General features: G+C 41.0%; 1 protein-coding gene across 2 annotated transcripts in view; it reads right to left on the bottom strand.

Moving 5' to 3' along the window:
- CCDC80 (coiled-coil domain containing 80) overlaps positions 1-23,069 on the bottom strand; it is a 33,063-nt gene extending 9,994 nt beyond the window's left edge. The window contains exons 1-5 of one of the 2 annotated variants that reach the window (XM_089512440.1): positions 22,391-23,068; positions 19,015-20,882; positions 9,718-9,874; positions 6,312-6,448; positions 4,592-4,740 (exon numbers count right to left, since the gene is read on the bottom strand). In XM_089512440.1, coding sequence (XP_089368566.1) covers positions 4,592-4,740; positions 6,312-6,448; positions 9,718-9,874; positions 19,015-20,871 — 2,300 coding nt within the window. In that variant the 5' untranslated portion in view covers positions 20,872-20,882; positions 22,391-23,068. Of the gene's footprint in view, positions 1-4,591; positions 4,741-6,311; positions 6,449-9,717; positions 9,875-19,014; positions 20,883-22,390 lie in introns of both variants that reach the window. The other variant, XM_089512441.1, reaches the window with a different exon arrangement.
- Between the last annotated feature and the right edge of the window lie 669 nt (positions 23,070-23,738).

Consider the following 23,738-nt stretch of genomic DNA (forward strand, 5'->3'; position numbering starts at 1 on the left):
TACTGATGCCCATTGTACAAGGGGAAATCATAATCATCATCGATAACAAATATGTTTGGAACATTTCCATTTATAGATGTTCTATTCCTGTACTTTGCAGTTTAGATTAATTATTAGATTAATTATTAGCGATTTCTGCACAATATTACATGGTTCCTCCTTTCCAAAAACGCAGGCTCATTATTATCTAGGTCAGACATCTGTTTCCCAATTATGGCTCTTCCTAACACTAGGGGCTGACATGTCTGTCAATTTCTATTTTGTTTCTCATTTTTCCAATCTTAATTTGTTTTCTCCTCTTCCTGAGTCAGTTTGTGAATGTTTAAATCTGCACAAAAAATAGTATGCTTTTTAATGCATTTCTTCTAATATATAAATTTTCCATGCAATTTTCTATAATATATAACCTACAATTTGTCACTGGAAAACTGCATTGTGACACTTGGAACAGTGCCAGTATCAAAGTATTCATGTAATTTGTTTGGTGTGCTGATTTGGAAAGAGAAAATTAGGTACGTTCACTTTAAAATGTATTTGTTTATTTAATTTACATCCTGCATTTCTCTCAATATAAGACCCAAGGCATCTCACAATATAAAATAAAAAACCAAAAGAATGATTCACCCATGTCTACCCTACTGGAATTTGAAAAGTAAATAGAATAGGATTATAAATGGCTCTTCATACTATAAGCAGATAATTCCCATAAGAATGAAGCAGTTTTCTTCCCAAAGCAGGTTCAGACAATCCAGAGCTTGGATAAAATAACATTTTTGGACTACAACTCCCAGAACCCACCCACCCAAAATCCAACAAGGCCAGCAACCACACTGGCTGGAAGATTATGGAGTTATAATCCCAAAAAGTAATTTCTAAAAGCCTTGGTGACATACTGGATGAGGGAAAACAGACTCAGTTTGAATCCAGAGAAAATGGAAGTGCTTGTGATAGGTTCCCCGGGCCCGGGGATGGATGTTTGTCCACCTGTCCTAAATGGGGTCATGCTCCCCTTGAAGGACTCCGTTCACAGTCTGGGGGTGCTCCTGGACTTGTCGCTCCACCTTACATCTCAGGTGGATGCAACAGTCAGGAGCACCTGTTATCAGCTTCGGCTGATACGCCAGCTGTGACCTTACCTGGGCCGGGGGGACCTTGAAATGGTGGTACATGCTCTGGTAACCTCTCGGTTGGACTTCTGTAATGCGCTCTACATGGGGCAACCCTTGTACCATACTCGAAAGCTACAATTGGTTCAGAACATGGCAGCAAGACTGGTCACTGGATCCTCCAGGGCCAGTCATATAACACCTGTCCTTAAAGATCTACATTGGCTGCCCATTTGCTTCCGAGTGCAATACAAGGTGTTGGTTATCACCTATAAAGCCCTAAATGGCTTGGGCCCAGGGTACTGGGTACCGCTTCTCTCCATATAATCCGCCCTGCACACTCAGGTCGGTTGGGAAGCAACTTTTGAGAGTTCCAGATGCAAAATATTCAACAACATCACAGAGGGCCTTTTCCATCTCGGCCCCACAGCTCTGGAACTCACTTCCCAGTGAGCTCCGCTCAGCCACCTCCCTCAACCTATTCAGGAAGGGGTTAAAAACCTTCCTTTTCCAGCAGGCTTTCCCCTAGCATCCCCAATGTAATTTCTGCTCTCCCTTCACTGCTGTTGTATTTTGTGCTAGCTTGGATGTTGTTATTTGTAGTTTTATCGTATTTTATTGCTGTTTTTATTGTGTAGTGTATTATGTGGTGTAATTGTACACTTAGTATACTGTAACCCGCCTTGATCCATGGAAGGGCGGGCTATAAATAAAATTTTATTATTATTATTTATACCCTACAACATTTCACACATGAAAACTGAGATATATGCGGCCAAACAACATCACAATGTGCTCAAGATGAGAAAAGGTATTAAGGAGAAAGAACAGGCAAGGCAAGTTGCTGCAATTTACTTTTGCCTGAGCCTACTGGGAAGAGTAAAATCCTACCATTTTCTTTCCTCTCCCCTGCTAACTTAATGGAGTACAAACTATTTTTTCATGTTCAACTCAGTTTGGAAAAATTGGAGAAATCTGAGGACAAAGGAGAAACGTAGGAAGAGGAAAGAGAAAATGGGACATTTTCAAAGCAGCTGAAAAAGTGGGATGACAGAAGATTAATCCTCATTCTCTGAAGATGCCAGCCACAGATGCTGGCAAAACATGAGGAATGAACTCTTATAGAACATGGCCACATAGCCCGTAAAACCCACAAAAACTATTAATTGAGAATGTCTGTGCCAAACTGGGACAGCTGGAGATTATGTGGTAGAACCTTGAAAACACTCACCTGAACAAATCCAAAGAAAATAAGTACAGCTGTCTTGCTAGACAGCATTCAAGCTTAAAACAAACATATCTTAGCAAGTGAGGAAAGAAACCCCTCCACCTTCCTGAGGTTACTATCCCTGTCAGATATCTGTCCCCATCTCTCTGTATCCACCAGAAGGAAGCTTACCACAAAATTTAAGAAACCATCAATGGCCAAAAGCAATCTCCTGTTTATATAATTAATATTCACTGACTGAATTTCTGAAGTAACTAGGATTGCCAAGGATTCTTTATTATAGGAGATATCCCTTATTTGAGGACTGGAAAGCTAATATAATGAACAGAACATCAAAAATCCCATATTCTGGAGTATGCGGGTGATAAGAAGAGCAGGTATTCCTCCAGCTTGAATTGTGATGTCCAGAACTGTACACAGTACTCCAGATGAGGTCTGAACCAAAGCTGAACTATTATTTCATGATTCAAGAGGGATATTGAGAAGCTGGAGCATGTCCAGAGGAGGGCAACCAAAATGGTGAAGGGTCTGGAAACCATGCCCTAGGGAGTTTGGTATGTTTAACCCAGACAAGAGACAGTTAAGAGGTGATGTGATAGCCCTGTTTAAAATATTGTAAGGGGTGTCATATTTAGGATGGAGCAAGCTTGTTTTCTGCTGCTCCAGAGAATAGGACCTGGAACAATGGATTCACACTACAGGAAAAGAGATTCCACCTAAACATTATGAAGAACTTCTTGATGGTAAGAGCTGTTTGACCGTGGCATAGGGTGGTTGGTTTTTGGAGGTTTTTAAACAGAGGCTGCTTGACCACCTATCAGGAGTATTTTGATTGCGTATTCCTGCATGGTAGGGGACTGGGCTGGATGTCTCTTGTGGTCTGTTCCAGCTCTATGATTCTGTTTTGTAAATTAACCAAATCTGAGATTGAGGTTACTCTGAATTTTAATCTTAGTTGTTAAGAATTTTTGATAAGATTAAAATGGAATACAAGTTCCAAAAGCGGCCGTGCCCGTCCTGAACCCCATGGATTGCTGATGTGTGTTGAGAAAAAAAATCATAAAGTGCATATATTTTTCATACAGTACATATATTTAAATCTTAGAGTTGCCATAAGTCAAAAATGATTTGAAGGCACACAACAACAACACTAAAATGTAAGGTTTGTAGTTTATTAATTATCTACAGGAAACTAGCTGTCTCAGGTTACTGCTTTCAGGTATTGGGATTATTATTCTTGTATTTTACTGGCAAGGAAGGAAGGAGGTGCTTGTGGGTTTTTCTTCTTTTGGAGCCTGAATCCCCTTGGGTACTATCAGTAGTGTCTAAAGCTGGACTTTCTTGACCTAACAGTGGAATCCAGCAGATGTGGACAAAGGAAAAAAAATCTCCCTATCGGAGCCCTACATGTATTCCAAAGATCTGCTCCAGAGATCTTCCTCTTCTCCTGAGGCTGAGAGCATGTGACTTGTCCAAAGTCATCCAGTGTGTTTCTTGGACAAGCTGGGAATTGAATCCTGGTTTCCAGAGTCATAGTCCAGCACTCAAACCACTACATCATTCTGGCTCTTGGTTCTGTTACTGATCACAAATTCCTGGGCTCAGGCATACTGTTCTTACCGCATGTCTACTATGGCTTCCCTTGTGGGACCTCAGGGGTGTAATGGAGAAAAAAGTAAATTTTGTGAGTTTTGAAGTCCAATGGTGAGTGGAGCCAGATTTGATTAGCAGGGACTATGATATCAACTGGACCCATACCTCAGGCTTACCTGTTTCCTCACAGCAGGTGATAAGGAAGGGGTTTTTCACAGCAACAAATATTGTTATGAGCTATTCCCATTGTAATTTAAATAATTTTGATGATAGTTTATCTTGGCTGCACAAATAAGATCTGTGGCATCATCTGTGGCCTGTTGGTATGGATCAACGTAACAGTCTGCATTTTATGGACTCTCCATGGCAATGTAGCTTTGAAGACTATCACAGTGAACACTTGCCATTCAAAAATTACTACGACACCACTGCTAAAATTCCGCCTATCCATGTTATCCAATATAGAAGCACACATTGGGAATTAAGTGGCAGTTTTGGGGAGTCCAGATGTCTTGCTTCTGGATAGACCAGACTTCAAGCACCTTGTGTGTGTGTGTTAATGACTGAATAATAACTAATGGTGAGCACACATTCAAAATAGGCTAAGTTTTCAATCAGTTCAAAAGAAATATATAACAGTTTTGGGCTAGTTTTAAAGAAATACCTTGATAAAAAGTTCTCCAGGGACTGTTTCTTGTCATCTTTGCAGACAATGCCTTCACGTTTCTGTTTTTCCATATCTTTGATGCGGGACTGGAAGGTATCAATCAGATCAAACACAGACTTCATGGCTATGGGCACCTCATAATATTGCTATAAAAGGAAGTGTGAAGCAGACATTTGTCATCAAATTTCTAGGCATCTGTATTCCTATTGCAACACATTGGTGAAGCCTCATCCATAGAGGCAGATTAATACTAAATATTCCCCAGGGCATGATATGAAGACATGTGTAGAATTGGAAATGCCTGCAGCTAATGGTCAGTGCCTGGGGCTGAGCCTGATTATCTCTTAAACATGCCATCTCAAGTTCTATAGTGGAAGAAAGATTAGAATCATAGAATAATAGAGTTGGAAGGGACCGCAAGGGCCATCCAGTCCAACCCCCTGCCATGCAGGAAATCCAGATCAAAGCATCCCCGACAGATGGCCATCCAGCCTCCGTTTGAAGACCTCCAAGGAAGGAGACTCCACTACACTCCTAGGAAGTGTATTCCACTGTCGAACAGCCCTTACTGTCAGGAAGTTCCTCCTAATGTTGAGGTGGAATCTCTTTTCCTTCAGCTTGCATCCATTGCTCCGGGTCCTAGTCTCTGGAGCAGCAGAAAACAAGCTTGCTCCCTCCTCAATATGACATCCCTTCAAATATTTAAACAGGGCTATCATATCACCTCTTAACCTTCCTTTCTCCAGGCTAAACATACCCAGCTCCCTAAGGCGTTCCTCATAGGACATGGTTTCCAGACCCTTCACCATTTTAGTCACCCTCCTTTGGACACGCTCCAGTTTCTCAATGTCCTTTTTGAATTGTGGTGCCCAGAACTGGACACAATATTCCAGGTGGGGCCTGACCAGAGCAGAATATAGTGGCACTATTACTTCCCTTGATCTAGACACTATACTTCTATTGATGCAGCCTAAAATCACATTGGCCTTGTTAGCTGCCGCATCGCACTGTTGATTCATGTTCAACTTGTGATCTACTTGGACTCCTAGATCCCTTTCACATGTTGTCTCCTTAAGCCAGGTGTCCCCCATCCTATATCTGTGCATTTCATTTTTTCGCCCTAAGTGCAGTACCTTACATTTCTCCCTGTTGAAGTTCATTCTGTTAGCTGTGGCCCAGCTTTCTAGTCTGTTCAGGTCATTTTGAATTTTGATCCTGTCCTCTGGAATATTAGCTATTCCTCCTAATTTGGTGTCATCTACAAATTATAATTAAAATTATAAATTAAAAGAATATGTCATGTATGCATAAAGCCAAATTATTGCTGGTGAAGGTGGGGATCATAAGGGCTTTCCACCACTTTGTAACAGTGATGTAGTAGAAGTGAAGTAGAAATGAACACATGCGATCTCTGCCTATAATTATTTTTGACTGAAGTCCTTATCTTTGCAGGACAGAAAAGAAAAATGACATTCTCACTTTTTGCAGCTCCTCTTGCCTTCTTGAATACTAGCATAGCAATGTATTCTGCTCTGTCCTAAACCATCCTCACTTGTGTATCGAACACTCCGTTATCTGCAGCAGGACTGGCGGGCCTTTGGCCCACTACATGTTTTGGACTTCCATTACCAGAAGCCTCAAACTTAATGAGTAATTGTAGAAGATGATGAGAGTTGCTGTCCAAAGACTGTAATTTTGCTAATATACTCCTCCCTACCTTAGCCCTCATATCAGTGTCTGTCAGCACCATGAAGAAGTCATTGTATGTCATTCCATATTCTCTTCTCAGTTCACTAATGAGATTCTGGTCCATAAGATCTTCATCTTCTATCACTTTCATGGGCTTCTCGTTGTCTTAAAGAAAAATGAAATGTTTGCTGAACGAACCAACATTTTGAACAAACTAACATTACTAATTTCAATGAATAACTGCCTTTGAGTTGAACTCTTGTTCAACCTTCCAAAACTATCACACCAATTATATAAAAGAAGCAAACAAGGGGACACCATTTGTACAGAGCTACTATTGTAAAAGTGTAAAGCCACATAATAGGAGAAGATCTATAAGAAACCTAATTGCATAATGTCAGAGACAATTGTTTTTTTAACGTGGGCAGAACACTTCTATGGAAGTCAGGCTGAAGGGCATCCATGGGGAACAAAAGCTTTCCTGTACTTGTGTTATCCAGGGCAGAAAGTTGTTGCTGAATTTCCCCTCCCATGGGTTCCAGCAGAAGGGAAAATAACCATGCTAGTTCCAGAACTGATGTTCTTTCCCCTTGATCTGTGAATATATATGGCCAAAGAAGGAAGAGGCTTTGGTCCAATGAATCTAAAGCCACCCCGATACAAGACTGGCATGCCCCCTGCATGACTTAACAGGGCAGTTGTGGAGGTGGAAAGCTCTTCTACTGTCCGTTGTGGATCTCCCTCTTTGCTCATGGAAGGTACTTTCCAAGTTCTACAAGATTGCACTGCAAATCAAGATAGAACTAAAAGTAAACAAGGGTATATAATACAATGGGATATAGTGTTTTCTCTTTCTCCTTTAAGGTTTGTTTTCAGCACATAGAATGATTGCTTACAGCTTATATGTCAGTCCAGGCTGAACCACATTTGCAAGGCTTGTGCAGAGCTTTGACTCATTATTTTAAAAAGCAACACATTGTCCATAGGTTGTTAACTGTTATGAGAAATGCATTACTGGTACTCATTACTTGTGATGTAATGTAACATGTTATAAATGTAACATGTTATAAATGTGTGACACTCAAGTTTTTTTTAAACTAATGCTCCATACAACTCCCTGCATAATATTTCTATAATGTAAGCATTATTTTTATATGAAAAATTACATTTGTTTTATTTTTAATATTGTTGTACTGGTTATTCAGGAAAAAAGAGAGTAACAAGTAGCAGTGATTTTTTTGTGTATTACTTCTAAGCTGTGAACTACTTATGCACATTAACAAAATGTGGCAAAATCAAGTACAGTTCAATTGAATGTTCCAATGGAAATTAGGTTAATAATCTTAACTGTTATAACTGTATAACATAATCCAAATAAAATCTCTATAGTTAACTGTGTATTATTTATTCAAAGACATAGCTGTGTTAGTCTGTATCAGTATACAAAGGGATAATAATAATACTTATTTATTTATACCCTGCTCTTCAGGCAAGGCTATCAGAGCAGATCTTTTAGCACCTTTGAGACTAACTGGGAGAAAGAAGTTTGTAGCATAAACTTTTGTAGTCTGAATCTACTTCATCAAATACATCAGAAAGTCTATGCTACAAACTTCTTTCAGTTTCAAAAGTGTTACAGCACCCCTCTGTGTATTATTTGTTACCAGTGATCAAGGATGAAGCAATTCCTGACTTGAGCAGACTAGGTTAAACACTAGCAGATTCATTGCTTTTATTTGCCACCAATTAGTCTTCCTCCCCGCCAGGAAATAAAGGCCTTTTTAAATGAAAGACTTCTTTTAATTTCTGTTTCTTTGGTGGGTGTCTGTGTGTGTGTGCCAAACTAGGCACATATTGGGTGGTACTAGGTGGCCCATACCAAATGCTGCATGTGATAGGTATTAGTGCAAACAAAGGCTGGAAAGCTTAGAAAGGTGGGATAAACAAGTCAGTAGTCCCAACTGCATAGTGCTTTTGAAAAGACCACGATTTTAGTAGAAGAGACTGATGTGATAAAGTCCTGAGCAGCTTAGCAGAAATGAGAGACTGAGTGTGTGTGGTGTTTTAAATGTAATACATAAATTTCTGTAAATAAAGGTTTGTTTTTGTTTCTATATACTTTTCATCTTTGGAAATGTTATCTGTCTGAAATCTTGGACTCAGACATGGTTTCTCTGGTGGCAGCCTTGACTATAGAGGAGTGGTAGCCACTGAGGATATGAGTTGCATAAATCCTCATGGGTACCTTGAAGGCATTTAGACAATCCCCAGGTGTCACAAAGATAGGACATGAAGAAGTCCTTCTTCCATGGTGGCAGAAGTGGGGATTAGGAAAAGCCCTCTCTTGGTGTGTGCAGTGATCACCACAGAGGTCTTCACAGTTGGTGGGTTAAAGGATAAACCCCCACATTTGGCAAGAGTAATGGGACTGCCTGATAAGACTTCTCATAGTTGGGGCCACTGGTGGGACTGCCCAGGTGTAAACCCCACAGTTGGTGGGTAAGGGTTGGAAAAGTCACACATTTGGTGACCACAGCAGTGGGATAAAGGGTGGAACCCTCATACAAAGGATGGAAACTCCACATTTGGTGGCAGCTGTGGGATTGCCTGAGGGGAAACCCACAGGGGGTGCAACTTGTGCATTTTGGACAAGTTAGCTTTTTTGCAACTCCCAGAATCTCCTGCTCAGCATAGCCATATTCCAAACTCTGGGGGCTTGGTCTTGAATGAGGCATTAAGACTCATTAATTTCCCAAAAGACTTGTGTGCTGGTGCAGGTAAAAACTGAACTGGTCTCTTGCTATGGATCTACACAGTAGGCTGCACTCCCATCAAGCAACATGATCAGCCTTTTAGGAGCTCTTCATAGGTCTATGAATAATCATGAAAGCCCTCTTTGCATGGGTTTCCATACTCTGGGGAAACTTCCATTCCTAGAAGTCTATATGGAAAGCCTTCTTCAACTTAATGACTATAACATAATGGCAGTAGTGAGCACAAGGCCAGGAGGAAGTACTATGCACTGAGGGTATGGATCAAAGTGTAAATCCTCAGCTTCTTTCAACATGCTTAGGTCACTCATGTGAGCAACAACACATAAAGCTACTCTTTCATAAATATGTAGGTAAAGGAGACGTTTCTAGCTGTGAACCAAATGGCCTTTTGACCCCTGGTGTGCCCAAGTCACACTTTTGTGCTGTTTGCTCTTTCATTGGCTTGATGAACTGACAAAGTTGTTCCATGAATTTGAATGAGTTGCCTTGGAAAAGTAAAGAGCAGAAGCACCAGAGCCAACTATGCAAATACAAAGGGGGAAAGAGAAGTACTCCACCACAACAAAGGGACTCTCTTTAAGATTTTTTTTAAAAACCTACTTTACACGGTTCCCTTGCTCAAAAAGAAGTTTCTTTAAATATATATATATTAAAATCCACCTAGCTGAAAGTGGTCAATCTTCATGCGGCTGTTGTTTGTGGTGCCAAAGATGGTGACGACTGAAATTTTTCTTGTTGCCATTTTGCAAAAGCTTTCCAGATACTCATCTCTCTGTTGAATATACATGGTATTGTCAGCCTTGGGTGCTGTGATCAGCTGTTAAGATGACAGAAAAAGTGTTGTTAGTTTGAATACATGTTTAGCCTTTAATCAGCCATTTCAATTGACTTTTTGTGGGTGGAAATTTACATTATCAGTGCTAGCTTATTTTCATTTCTCACAACAAAGCATTTACTTCTTCTCCAGACAAGACCAAATCAGACAGAAGTGAACCATCAGAAACTTGGCTGATGATTATTAAGAATCTGCTGAGAGGCAATGAGACTGAAGCCAGGATCTGGGTAATGCCTGAGACACATTCATTTAATTCTCATTGCTAAAGCAAATACAACATGGTCAAGCAGGGGTCAGTATCTGGAAGGCAGGCAATAACACTGAGGAAGGAAACATCATGTGCGTGTGTCAGACAAAAAGGCATATTGACGACATTAGGTTTGTTTGCAGTCATGAAAAACTAAATGTGACACCAAAAACTTGTCTTTGCAAGTTTTGCAACCTGGCAGAAGCCAGACCAAAGCATTTCTGAGGCATGAAGATCAGGGTGCTGGGAAATGACAACTACAGTACACTCGCAGTGTGTACTGCAGTGTGTACTGCATTGAGACCAGCAGTTGTAGCAGTGGCATCACTAGGGTGTGTGTGGTGGTGCGCCCTGCACCAGGGACATAGCCAGGATTTTAGGAAGGGGGGGTCCAGACTAAGTGCCACCATTATAATGGGGCTTGGGCACGGCAGTGCAGCAGCACACACCATTCATTTTTCTAATGAAAGGGGGGATCCAGACCCAAAGACCCCCACCTTGGCTATGTCCCTGCCTGCACTAGGTGACCCCAGAAGAGGAATGACACCCAGTGGGGCCCTTCTCCCCACGTGCGTCGGAGCACACGTATCCCCAAAGTCCCACCCCAGAAGCTCTACCCCCAAAGCCTGGCCCACTGGAAGTCCCATCACCAACTAAAGTGATACCCAGTGCAGGAAAGCCACTGAGTTGTGGCAGCACCTCAAGGAGTCTCTCCAGCTACCTGTTCTCAAGGTACCCTGTACTGGGAATTTTCAGCAGATGTCTTTTCCCAATTCCCCAGTTGCAGAAATACTTCAATCAAGGCACTGCCAGGCTGTGAAGGGAGGTCTGAGGAGGTATCGTCAGTCATAACTTCAGTGATGGACCTCCACCATAATTTTCATCAATAAATAATTGTTTACATTTATAGCCCATTTTTCTTTCAGGAAGTTTAAGGCAGCGAAAGTGTTTCCCCCTCTCTTTCTGTCCTTACAACAACTGTGTGAGGTAGTTAAAATTGAGCGAGTGGTACTGCCCAAGGCCACCCAGTGAGCTTTGTGACTGAGTGAAATTTGATCCCACATCTATATAGTCCTGGAAAAATGCTTTAAGGTGTAGCCCAAGAAAATATTTTGACAATGCAAAGTAGTTAGCTATCTGTAAAGCATGGTACAGCATTCCACTGCTACTACTACAATACAGTGAGCCCTTGGTATCTGCTGAGGTTTAGTTCCAGGATCCTCCGTGGATATTAAAATCTGTAGATGCTCAAGTCCCATTATTTATTTATTGAATCTTAGTCACCTTTGTCCCAGAACAGGACCCAAGGCAGCTTACATTTTACTATGCCATTAAATATAATGGCATAGTAAAGTGTTGTCCCTTATATAAAATGGCTAGATCAAGATTTGACTTTTGCAAATATGAATATTTTAAAGCCATGAATGGTTGAATCTGTGGATAAAGAATAAGTGGATACGGAGGGATTTTGGTTAACAAAATGGGTCTTTAGACATATAACAGTTGATGGTGGGTAGCTGGGTATGACTGAAAGATTATTGGTAATTTTAATTCCCTCAAAATTGCTCAGAAAAGGAAGAGTTAGAATTTGAATGTGTACAGAAGAGAAGACTAAGAGCCAGTAACTTCTAATAGTTAGAGTGATGGTCTGGGATTTGAAAGATTCAGGTTCAAGTCCTAATTCAGCATTGAAATTCCCAGGTGATCTTAGCCTGTCCTACCTCACAGGTTTGTTGTGAGGATAAAGTATGAAATAGAAGAATCTTGTATTCTGGCCTTGGCTCTTGGAAGGAAAGAAGAATATACATGTAAGAAATATGTAGTTTTTAAAATGCAGTCCAGATTTGGATGTTAATGGAAAAGCATGCTGGCTGAAAGGTCATCAGGTTCAGAAGCAGGACCAAGTTTTCTTGAGGACTAGCACCACTTCTCTGATTCTCACCTGTTCAAGCTGTACATTTATAAATAGATTCTTGATTGGAAAAGATACAGGAACTCTCACTTCACAAGCAACATGAATATGTAAAGGCTGGCTCTGAATTCCTTAGTGCTTTTTCATGTAAGAAATGCAAAACAGTATTTGTGGGGTTCAAATGTTGCATTAATCAGTTTTGCCACATACCCTCTCATGCATAGCTACTGTCTCTTTCTCTTTTCATAATCCTGTAAAGTAAGTTAGGTTTCATGGCTCAGCAGTTATTCAACTACTTTGCCACTTTGGCACTGTAATCCTATATGATTTTAATTCTATGCCAGTTCTGCTTTGTTCAGTGAAGCTTACTCCCAGACAAATGTGCTTAATATATAGATGTAGCTCCAGATTGCATTGCTTATACAGGAATAGTATATACACTGATGTAGATTCCTGAATAGGTTGATATATTTCATTTGATAAGAATTGTTTGTGTTTCCACTCTTACAAAGCATGAAAAAGTTACTTTTTGGATTGTGGCTCCCAAAATCCCCAGTCAACATGACCATTGGCCAAAAGTAATTTTTCCAAGTTCTCTGTACAACACCACACACAAGCACAAATGAAGTGAAATGCTTTAAATAAGCAAAAACAAAAAAGTTGTAATTTGAATTGTTGTTTTATTACATTACAATTCATTCCAAGAACTACAATTGGGTTTAGGCTTCAAGTTAGATAGCATGGGTCAGTCATGAGTCATTTTGATCCATTCTGGCAAAGCTTAGGGCCAAACTAGAAATGACAGGGGATGGTTCATTGTATTTTCTTCCCAAGAATGGAAACGTTGCTTTTTTTGGACTATAGTTCCCAGGACTTTCTAGCCAGCCTGTTCAGTAGCCTTGCCAAGTAGAGGTTTATGAAAGCTGCAGTCCAAAAAGGTAACTTTTTCAAGCTTTGGGTTAAATTTAGCTAGTAGGGAGCCTGATTTGCATCCTATTGGAAGTGTCATAAAAAGGGGAGTAGTGGAACAAACCAAGTGCTTGCATATTTCCTACTTTAAAGAGAGAGAAGGGTCACAAATCACAAACCTGATCACAAACCTTGCACTTTCTCATCTCATCTCACCCCTTTTAAGAATTACCAACCTTATAAAAAACTTATTCTAAAAGCATACCTTTAAAACCAAATATTGTTAACATAACAAACAAAACACATTTTGTTAGCGTTGCTTCCCAGGACCTTATTTTTAAGGCAAAGTTTGGAAAACTTGCTTTTCTGTATAACAGCTCCCAGAATCATCCAACAAGCCTGGCTGACCAGAAGGTTCTGAGAGCTATAAAGCAAAAAAGAAACTTTTTCCAAGTTCTAATTTTACAAGATATAATATATACAGCACAGCTGCATCCTTTCTGAGTGTGATTGCAAGGCTACCCTTAAATTTCCCGACTCAACTCTCTACACAACACAGTTACAAACAAAAGCTATGTATCTGAGCCAAAATAGATGGTCCTGCAGGAAAACCGCAGACACAAACAGGAGGTAGAAGTCAGGAAGTCAAAGCCTGAGATAAGTCTACTGTCTGGCCACTGCTCTCATGTCTTTAACAGGGTCTTGAACTGCAGGCGTTAGCAGCTATTCAGAAAATAAAAAATTACCCTGATAATTCCTGTTAATCAGTCCACAGTTCAGTTTTGGTGCAAACTAAACCATTTCTTTCCCTGGTCATTTGGCAACCCTTTTCTATATTGATCAAGGGCTTTCTTTGAACCTCAGTCACCATCACCTCCACTAAATGTTGGGATTTTGTGTGTATTTGCCTTCAAGCCTCCTGTCAACTTATGGCAACCCCATGAATTTCATAGTGTCTTAGGCCAGAAATACTCAGGGATGGATCTGAATATTTGAAATACAGTGTATAGCCTATAGCACCTGGTATTTGTTGGCAGCTCCCATCCAAGTACTAATCAGTACTAAGCTTGCTTAGCTTCCAAGTTCAGACAGGATCTGATGCCTTTAGGCATCTTAATGTTGAGACTACAGATTTAAAATCAAGACCTGTCTCTTAAGATTTGCATCTACTTGAAATATCACAAAAAATAAATGTGTCTGTAAATTCACATGCATGTATGTGAGTTTAGGAAGGTTGTCTATAAAATTTAAAAGAGTAGGTTACCAGATGTCAGGGCCTGGCCCTGAGCCTCCACTTTTCATGGGACTTTATCAGACATGAGGAATTTCTCTTAATTTCAAATGAAAAGAAAGTGGGGCCAGAACACATTCATGTGAATTCGCTAGTTCAGCGAATTTACGTGAATGCAAATTGTGTTCGAACTGGCTTCCCATTGCCTGAAAATAGCATGCCATTGCCCGAATTTGCGTGTGGTAGTCTATCACGCAATAACGTGAAACCCCATGATTGCGCTCGAACTGACTTCCCATTGCCCAAATTTGCATGTAGTGGGTTATCACACAATAATGTTAAACCCCATGATTGCATTCAGATTGTCATTGGATTATACTTCCAATTTCCCTTGTCTGATAAACTCCATGGTCTACATATGGGAGACAAGACTGAAAGCTCCCCAATTTTGATGGGCTCAGTTCCAGGCAAGGGGAAAGGGCTGTGTGAAAATCTCCAGCTCAAGTTATTAACGCTGCAAGTACAAGGTTGTTGTGTGCTTTCAAGTCATTTCTGACTTATGGTGACCCTAAGGTGAGACCTAGCATGGGGTTTTCTTGGCAAGGTTTGTTCAGAGGAGGTTTGCCATTGCCTTCCCCTGACATTGAGAGCATGTGGCTTGCCTGAGGTCACCCAGTGGGTTTCATGGCCAAGCTGGGAATTTAACTCTGATCTCCAGAATTGCAGTCCAACACTCAAACCACTATCCCAGGCTGGCAATAGCCAAGGCTTAATTGATTTGTCACTGCAACTTGCAAAGACTATAAAGAAATCTGTGAATTTAATTAGCATCCCTCTTCCCTCCCAGTTGTTGCAGCAGGGCTTATCCTGCATTCTAATCTTCATTCAACTTCTGATTAGTAAACTAGATTAAATGTCATTTCTCCCATGTCCCTAACTAGGTGGAAGAGAAAAAATCCTAACATTTCGCCTTGATCTGGAGACAGCCCCTTTACTGAGACTTCTGTCTTTTAATTTCCAAACACACAATATGCCTCCCTCCATGCTTGAATGACAAATTGTAAGCAACTGTGATTGGTACTTAACTCATAATGTGTAATGATACTACCAGAGGTAATCTCTAGGCTTCAGGTTTTGGCCCAGAAACCTCAGGGTCTGGGATGATCCTCAACTGGCATCCCTATCCAAGAAGGATTGCATCTTGATATGTGACAGGTTGCTGAAAGGCAGAAATCTAATGGGTGTAGCTTCATTATGTCTCCACACCTATAAAGATTGCACCCATTGGAATGTCTGCCTTTCACATTTCTTCTAGCAACATCTCTGGGGATTAGTGTCAATGGTAATGAAGAGGTAAATTTAATATTTATTGACTTTGTTGAAATAGGTTAAGGTATCTGGAATGAACGAGAATTGTTCCTGTGTGATAAGGTAAGGAAAATGCAAAGGCTAGGTAAACTAAAAGGATGAAGTGGAGTGCCACTCATTTTAATGTGAATGGATTCCAAGCTCATATAATGTAAATCCACTCATAAATCCACTTAATTAAAAAGTAAAACCATATATGGGACTTCAGCCAATGCTTTCACTGGTGGAATTGACAAGAGACATCTTTTTAAAAGTGTTGCAATAGAACCTGATTTCTTTCTTTCTTTTTTATATGACCCAGACACTGACTCTGTTTAGAGTTAGTCTTGTTAAGGTCAACATTTTAGTGCCTGTCCAAGAGTTTTCTGAAATCTTAAAATATAGTGGGGCTTACTTATGAGTAGGTATGCATAGGATTCTGCCAAAAGGTTATGATCCTCTACATGCTCATCTGGGAATATGCACCACTGAACATAGTCACATTTGCTTCTAAGTAATTACATAGGATTGTGGTGTACCAAAGCTTACAAAGAACACTTCTTTTTCCCCCCAGGGAATGGTGTCACACGTCATAATACCTGGCTTCCTTTCTATTATACTGTACTTTGTGACACTTAAGAAGTGCAGTGTAAACACAGTTTGCTCCATGGAGATAACCTGTACTGATAAAAATAGTGCAATGAAGGAGATCTAAAAGGCAAGAGCAGAGATTGGAAAAGTTACGTTTTGGACTACAGTTCTCAAAATCCTATATAGTGGCTATGCTGGCTGGGGTGATTCTAGAAGCTGTGGTACCAAACGTAATTTTTATAAGCTAGGAATAACATGATTTCAAGTTGAATGCCCCTCTGCCAATGAAAACACTTGCACATATTGTTTTGTGCCCTTTTTGAAACAGTTTTGGAGAGGGACTGGCTAATATGTATACAGTTACTAAATTTTGAGAGGTGCAAAGCCAGGGTGTTCTGCTTTTAAAATACAAAACTTAAAATAAAATTTCAGGACATTTACATGCTATCCAAGTTAACAGAAAAGCAGCTCTATGAACGTTGCTGACAAAATTGTAAAAAATATGTTTGCAAATAGATATGTTCATGCCCAGGAAAAATGCCAAAAACCCTTGGCCTGAAGCCAAACTCTAGAAGTTATCAACATTACTGTGAACAGATGTTAGCTGCAAGAGCTGGGAGTTCAACACAAAATTAGTGACAACACCACCAAGAACTCTAATACAATGAGCACACAGATACACATTTGAAGCCATGTCTCATTTTAATTCTTTACCCCAAGTTAGTAAGTTATGGGATCACAGGGATAGTTTCCTGGGAGGCCTTTGCAAACAGCTGAGAAATGTTTTATCACATGCCTTTAGACCTATAACTTACAGATCATGATGTTGAGAGATCTTGTAGCACAGTTTTCTGTGCGTTTTTTGGGCTATGTGGCTATGTTCTGGAGGAGTTTATTCCTGACATTTCGCCAACATCTGTGGCTGGCATCTTCAGAGAATGCTGGCATGGAAGTGATTGGAATATATATACTGTATATACTGTGTGATCCTTGTTTGAGAGGAAGTGATTTAACATGTTAATCTATGTGTTGGTTTGTTGTTGGGCAAGACCTTAGGGTCTCTATTTTATTAGTGATCCATTATCTGCTGGGGGAAAAAACCTTGACCCTTGGTGGTTTTCATTTGCACATGCTGGGTCTTGATTTTGGTTCCAGACTGGTTCCTGAAAAACACCAAAATCAAGACCCAGCACATGCAAATGAAAACTGCCCAGGGTCAGGGGTTTTTCTCAGCAGACAATGGATTACTTATTAAATAGATACCCTGAGGCCTTGCCATTCAACAACAGAACAATACACAGATTAACATGTAAATCACTTCCTCTCAACCAAGGGGCACACAGTATATATACCCCAATCACTTTCATTCCAGCAGTCTATGAAGATGCCAGCCACAGATGCTGGTGAAACATCAGGAATAAACTCTTCCAGAACATGGCCACATAGCCTGAAAAATCCACAAAAAAAATATGGATGCCGGCCATGAAAGCCTTCAACTTCACATCTTGTAGCACCTTTGAGACTAACTGAAATAAAACAATAAAGAAAGAGCCTACACTATATCGTAGACTACAGTCAGATGCATATAGTGGAGTGGAAACCAGGGACAGACATATACTGTATATGTCATTGGTATGTGAGAATGTCAATTCAAATTCAAAATCCTTTGTGTATAGAAATGAAGTAGCAAGTCCAGTTTTAACAATGGTGATTAGTGAACAAAGACATTGGGAACTGGCAAATGTGTACGGAAATGAAAAGGCAAGACCAGTTTGGCTTTGGAAACTAGCCTGTAAATGGGGAGAATAGATGGGTGTAGGACACTCCCCTGAGGATGGGGTCAGATAGTGTTGAAATGTATGTAGTGAGTCAGGAAGCCATTATCCCTATTCAATCCATTGCTGAGGGACTGCAGTTTATGGATTAATTCCAATTCTGATGTTTCTCTTTCCAATCTATCTTCCTTCATAGAATCATGAGGGCCATTCCATCCAAACCCCTGCCATGCAGGAATACACATTCAAAGTACCCTGACAGACGGCCATCAGCCTCTGTTTAAAAACCTACAAAGGTTTATCCTATTGTTTTCTGTTCTGTGGGGCTGGCACTAACTGATTCAACTTTGGCTCAGATTAGCAATGTACCACAGTTGTCCCTGAAGCAGTCAATCTCTGATCCCTAAAACGTGTTGTTGTGTGTCTTCAAGTTGTTTCCAACTTATGGCGACCCGATAAAAGGTTTATCTTGGCAAGATTTGTTTAGAGGAGGTTTGCCATTGCCTTCCACTGAGGCTGAGAGCATGTGACTTACCCAAGGTCACCCACTGGGAATCAAACCCTAGTCTCCAGGGTTGTAGTCCACCACTCAAATCACTATGTCATGCTGGCTCTTATCCCGCCCCCCCCTTGCTATTTTTCTCCTGTCTCTTTCCTTTGGAATATTAAATTACAGTACCTGTACTACTGTTTTTCTACATGAAAAGATAAGAAAATATATACTCCATGACAGAACAAGAGATGACAACTTGACACCAATTTTCAGATCACCTTTACCACTCTCTCAACCTTGCTGAGTTTATTCCTATGTAGATGCTGCAACCCCTACACAATCTGCCTCTCAGCAGCCTTTCTTACAGAACTTGCTCGCTGTGGTGGCATCTGCTTTCCCTTGAGTACAATTAGGGAAAATCAGAGGCTACCAAATGAAGAGCAATACGTTAAAAGAAATGAAATGGGGTCAAGAAGCCACTACAGTTTTTCAGAATCATACTCTCTTGGCTGACCAAATTAGAACAGGAGGGAGGGGGTATTCTGTAAATATAGGGGCTGATTATGAAGTTAACTTGTAGACAGACTTTAAGTGTTATTCATGTATAATCTACTCACCAGGAGTCGTCTTTTGCCTTCAAAGAAATCCAAAATGTTTGTGACAGATTTCCTGGAAGTCTGTGTGAAAGACTTGGCATTGGGTTTCAGGATTCCCTCATGGTCTGTTTTGCTTGCTTTCTTGTTTTTCTTGTTGCGCTCTTTCTCCTGTTTGTTTTTCTTTGCAGCTTTGTCCTTCTTGGCCTGCTTCTCATTTTTCTTGTCTGCTCTTTCTTTCTTCTTCTTCTCGGCTTTATCTAAGCGGTCATGTTTCTTTGGATCTTTCCCTTTCTTGGGCGGGATATTCCTCACTGGCACATCTTCCTCTAGATGAGGAACAGCAGGCTGTCCTGAGTCATATTTATCCTCATATTCATTGCTCAACAGTTTGTCTTGGGCTTTCTTTTTAGGGGGCTTGCTTTTAGCAGGCTTGTGTTGACCTGATGTGACACTGGGATCCCTGCTGTTATAGTCCTTCCTGTCAGTGCGGTTGTCCCGGTATCGGCCAGCACTTGTCCTGGTGTAGTGCTCTGAGGAAGCTGTTGGGATCTCAGTGTAAGTGTCATAACGAACAGCTTTGTTGGGTCTCCTAGTTGCTGTTGGTTTTCTCTGTGTGTGGCCTGGATGCCTTTCTCTGTGGTTCTCTTTCCATACAGGAGAGGAGAAATTCTCTGTGACCCGAGCAGGAGTAGCCACAGGCGCTGTGGGAAGCAACGTGTGTGATTTTGTGGTCCATGTTCTCTGTGTTACAGGAGGAGTGACGGTGGTGGTAGTTGCAAGTCTGCTTGCAATTGTCACTGTTTTGGTGACTGGCCTGAAAGTTGTGGTTGAGGGAGGAATGGTAGTGGCTCTAGTTGTAGGGGCTGCAGGGGAAAGCGGCAGCACTGTAGTTGCTACAACTCTCTTTGCAGTTTTAACCCTTGTTGGATGGACACTGCTTTTCCTGCTTTCTTCTTTCCTGGAGAAAGCCTGGCTGCTACCATCACCATTGTTGCCTTCCTCAACAACCTGGCCCTCTACTCCTGCTGCTTTGCATTTCTGTATGAAACCCTTTTGTCTGACCTTCTCGATTTTCCTGATGGGACTTTGGTCAATGACTTCGTATATAGCTTCTAATCTGACTGGGTAGGGGTATCTTTCCTCAACTTGCAGCGTCTTCTTCAGCAGCACCATACCAAATTTCCCCTTCTCTAGTTTCAGGAAGTTCATGAGTTTGGGAATGAGGCTGGGATCTAGAGGCTGCTCCAGAATTTTCCCTTCAGGGGTGAGCCTCCTGACTTTGCCGCCCTCCTCACCAGCCTCATGGAACAAGACGATCTGCTGCACATGCCTCTCAGCCAGTTCACAGTATACATCATTTTTCAACAGGCTCATCATGAGCCGATAATAACCATCAGAGGAGTGAGGAGCAGAGATGACCCAGACTCTGTTCTTTCCAGCAAAGCTAGCTAGAATGTTGGGAGAACTGGATCCAGATGGGAAACGCACCATGCGCGACCGGAATGTGGTGGATGCACCCTCATCCTTAACCATTTCTGATTTAGGTCTCTGCATTGGCTGTAACTGAGTCCCACCATTCTTCACCTGAGCAGGAGATGCCTCTTCCATGGTGCCTGCTTGTGGGCTCTTAGGCTCCAAAGAATCCCTTTTGACAAGGGGGCGTTGGCGAAACCTCCCAGAAGGGTAAACCAGTCTGTGAGATGCTTCCGTTCGTCTTGTCTGAGAAGTGAATCTGCCAGTACTGCTTGCCCGGTGGGCCAGAGGCACTTTTCTGGACCCTAGACTCCCTCTACCAGCTTGCCTCAAGGGCTTTTCTGAGCCACACACTAGCCATGCTGCCCACAGTACCGTAAAGCTCAAAACTGGTGTCCAGTTCATGGTGGCACTCACTTTAAAAATAAAAGTGGGGAGAGAAAGAAGAATATTACTAATAATACAAGTAATGGTGATAGGTGGTTCTCATGTCAATGGGGCATGAATCTGTTCTGTGTTTTAATCCAAACTTTAAATAACTTATATAAAGTGCTTAAACTATTTAGGATTGCAGCTTTTGCATTCAGCAAAGTTACATTGTGTGCTAAGGAGTTATTATACTTTTTATATTTTAAACATTGGCAGGCCACTGAAGAAGACGTACCGGTAGGTCAAAACGCGTCTGGCCTTTTGTTTTTATTAATAGAATTGTTTATAATTGCCAAAGGGGAAAAAGGGGGGGGGGCTTTTCTTCACCCTTTCTGTTGTTTTATTGGCTTTTTTCCAGGGTTTAGTTTCTCTGGTTTTGTACTTTGGTTATTTTATTCACCCTTAGCATTTACAGATCTTCCAGTGGGGTAATTTTATCCTTTTAGATACTACATTTTTTTTTTTTGCTCCAGGGTGCTGTTATTCCCTTATAGTTTTTGCCAGAACCCTTCGGTTGTTTTGTTAAACTATTTAGGGAACATGGTTCAGCACAACAGATAGCTCCCTTAAAATTCAGACTCAAACTACTGTACAGTGGATTCATCGTTCAACTGACATGAAAGCCACCATCTGTCATTGAATACTGGTACTGATATAAACTACACACATCCAGTGTTCTCAACCATGAATCCTCCTCAAGAGAAGTGTTTCCAATCTTCTTTAAATGTTTGCAACACCCTTCAAAATTTCTGTTGACCAGACCCTCCAAATTTGCCTCATTTTTTTAAAAAAGAAAGCAACTGAAAGTTTTTCCAGATAGACAGTGCCCCATGTTAGCAATTAGAAGGCACTGCAAAGCTGTTCCTTCTCTTTCTTTTTAATGGATTTTGTGAGGTAAGGAAAAAAATGTGGTGGAAAAAACAAGGAAAGTTACAGAGTGGGAGGTACTGTTGCCTGTATCCCTCCCCAATAAAATTCAGTGATAGAAGCTGGGCAAAGGTGTGGTTAGAGCCATGTCTGGAATAGATCTAGCATAGTCTGTCTCAATGACTAAGAAGACTGACTAGACTCAGTTATGAAATCAGGTCTCTTTGGTGCTCTTTCAGTGTGCATGCAGATTGAAGGAGTATGTCAGGAAACCTCCCTTGTCTAAACACAGCCTTAAAAGAAAAAAATGTATGAGGGAATAATCTGTGGACAACGGTTGATACCCCAAAGACATAATAGCTGTAGAATCTGCACCTTTAACAAATACACATTAACACACATGGGAGAGAGTGAGTTTAGTCTCTTTCAGTATAAAGAGGCCCATGGCACCTTAAAAGACTTTCTCAATTTATTTCAGCAGAAGCTTTTGTAAAGTCAACTGATGCGTGCATCTGAGGAAATGGGTTGAAGTCCACAAAAGCTTTTTCTTTAAAAAAAAAAAAACCCTAAATAATCTAAATTATTATACATCAGTTTACAAAAGCAACAAAGTAGTGTCCAGACTTACCCTCACAGCAAATGTCTCCTTCCCAAAGTGTTGCTTTCCAGAACCTTTTTTTATACCAAGAGCTTTGCCATTGAGACGGGATGCCGGCAACAGAATATATATATTTTTCCTGCTACAAAAGAAGCTCCTCCAGGGAATGTGCAACTCACTATGTACTAGTGCAACAAGGCTTGCTTCTTTCTTGCTTCTTTCTTTCTTTCTTTACCAAGTCCGGAGTAGTGCAGGAGAATGTCCTAAAGGATCTTTGCTCTCTCCATCTAGCCTTGGTTCTGCCTTTTCTCCTGAGCAGCCCCAGAGAGGCACATTTTGCTGACTCTTGAGTGTGTTGTGGCTGCTGATGCTGAAGCTCTGGGCTCCCTCTTTCTCTTTTAAAGTTTCCTGATCCTCCCCATCAGTCCCTTCCTCCTCTTTCGAGTGGAGCTCCTTTGTCTCCCAGGAGCCAAAGCATCAGTGCTAATAGATTTTCCAGGCAGAATTGAAACACTCACACACAGAGGCAAAGGGGAGACTGAGAAAACACTTTCTCCTCACCTACTTCTCCCTGACCTGACTAATCTTTTTTTCCCCTCCTGCCTTCCCACTTGCTCTTATCCCCCCTCCCACTTTCTTTTGTTGGATCTCCTCCCAGAAATGTCAGGATAACTTCAGCCTTGCTCTAACCCAAACTGAAACAACAACAGCCAGCCACTGGAAGAGAAGGAGGAGGGGGAAGAAAAAAAGCAAACCAGCTTCAGAGCAACAGATCAGAAGAACATGCCCATCCCTTCCCACTGGCATACACTTTTTGAGGGAGGAGGGGGGGTGTTTTCTTGGCAGCCTGAAACTCTCCACATCCTCATCCATCACTTTTTGGAACACGAGAATTAAGAGGAATGGGAAAGGCAGCTATGAAAGAACTAGGCAAGCTCCTAAGAAGTAAAGATATACAACTGAGCAGTAAAGTTAGTGTTGTCCAAGCTGTGGTATTTCCCATCACCATGTACGGATGTGACAGTTGGACAAGTAGGAAAGTGGATAAGAAGAAAAGCAATGCATCTGAGATGTGGTGTTGGAGAAGAGTGTTAAGGATGCCGCGGATGGCCAAAAGGACAAACAAATGGGTCCTAGAACAGATCAAGCTTGACAGCTCCCTGGAATCCAAGATTTTTAAAACTAAAATGTCACATTTTAACATTTTAATGTTTTTAAAAAAGAGTTTAAAAAGTTTTGACATTTTGAACTTTTAAAATTCGTTTTAGGATTTATTTTTAAAAGTCAAATTTTAGCCAAATCTTCACTATGTATGTGTAACTACATTTAGGCTGTGTATATGATACTGCAATTTGAAGGTATAATTTTAATTTTGCTA

This window comes from Sceloporus occidentalis, unplaced genomic scaffold (assembly GCF_023333645.1).
Source record: "Sceloporus occidentalis isolate IW3139 unplaced genomic scaffold, rSceOcc1.0.p SCAF_2, whole genome shotgun sequence".
Lineage (NCBI taxonomy): Eukaryota > Metazoa > Chordata > Lepidosauria > Squamata > Phrynosomatidae > Sceloporus > Sceloporus occidentalis.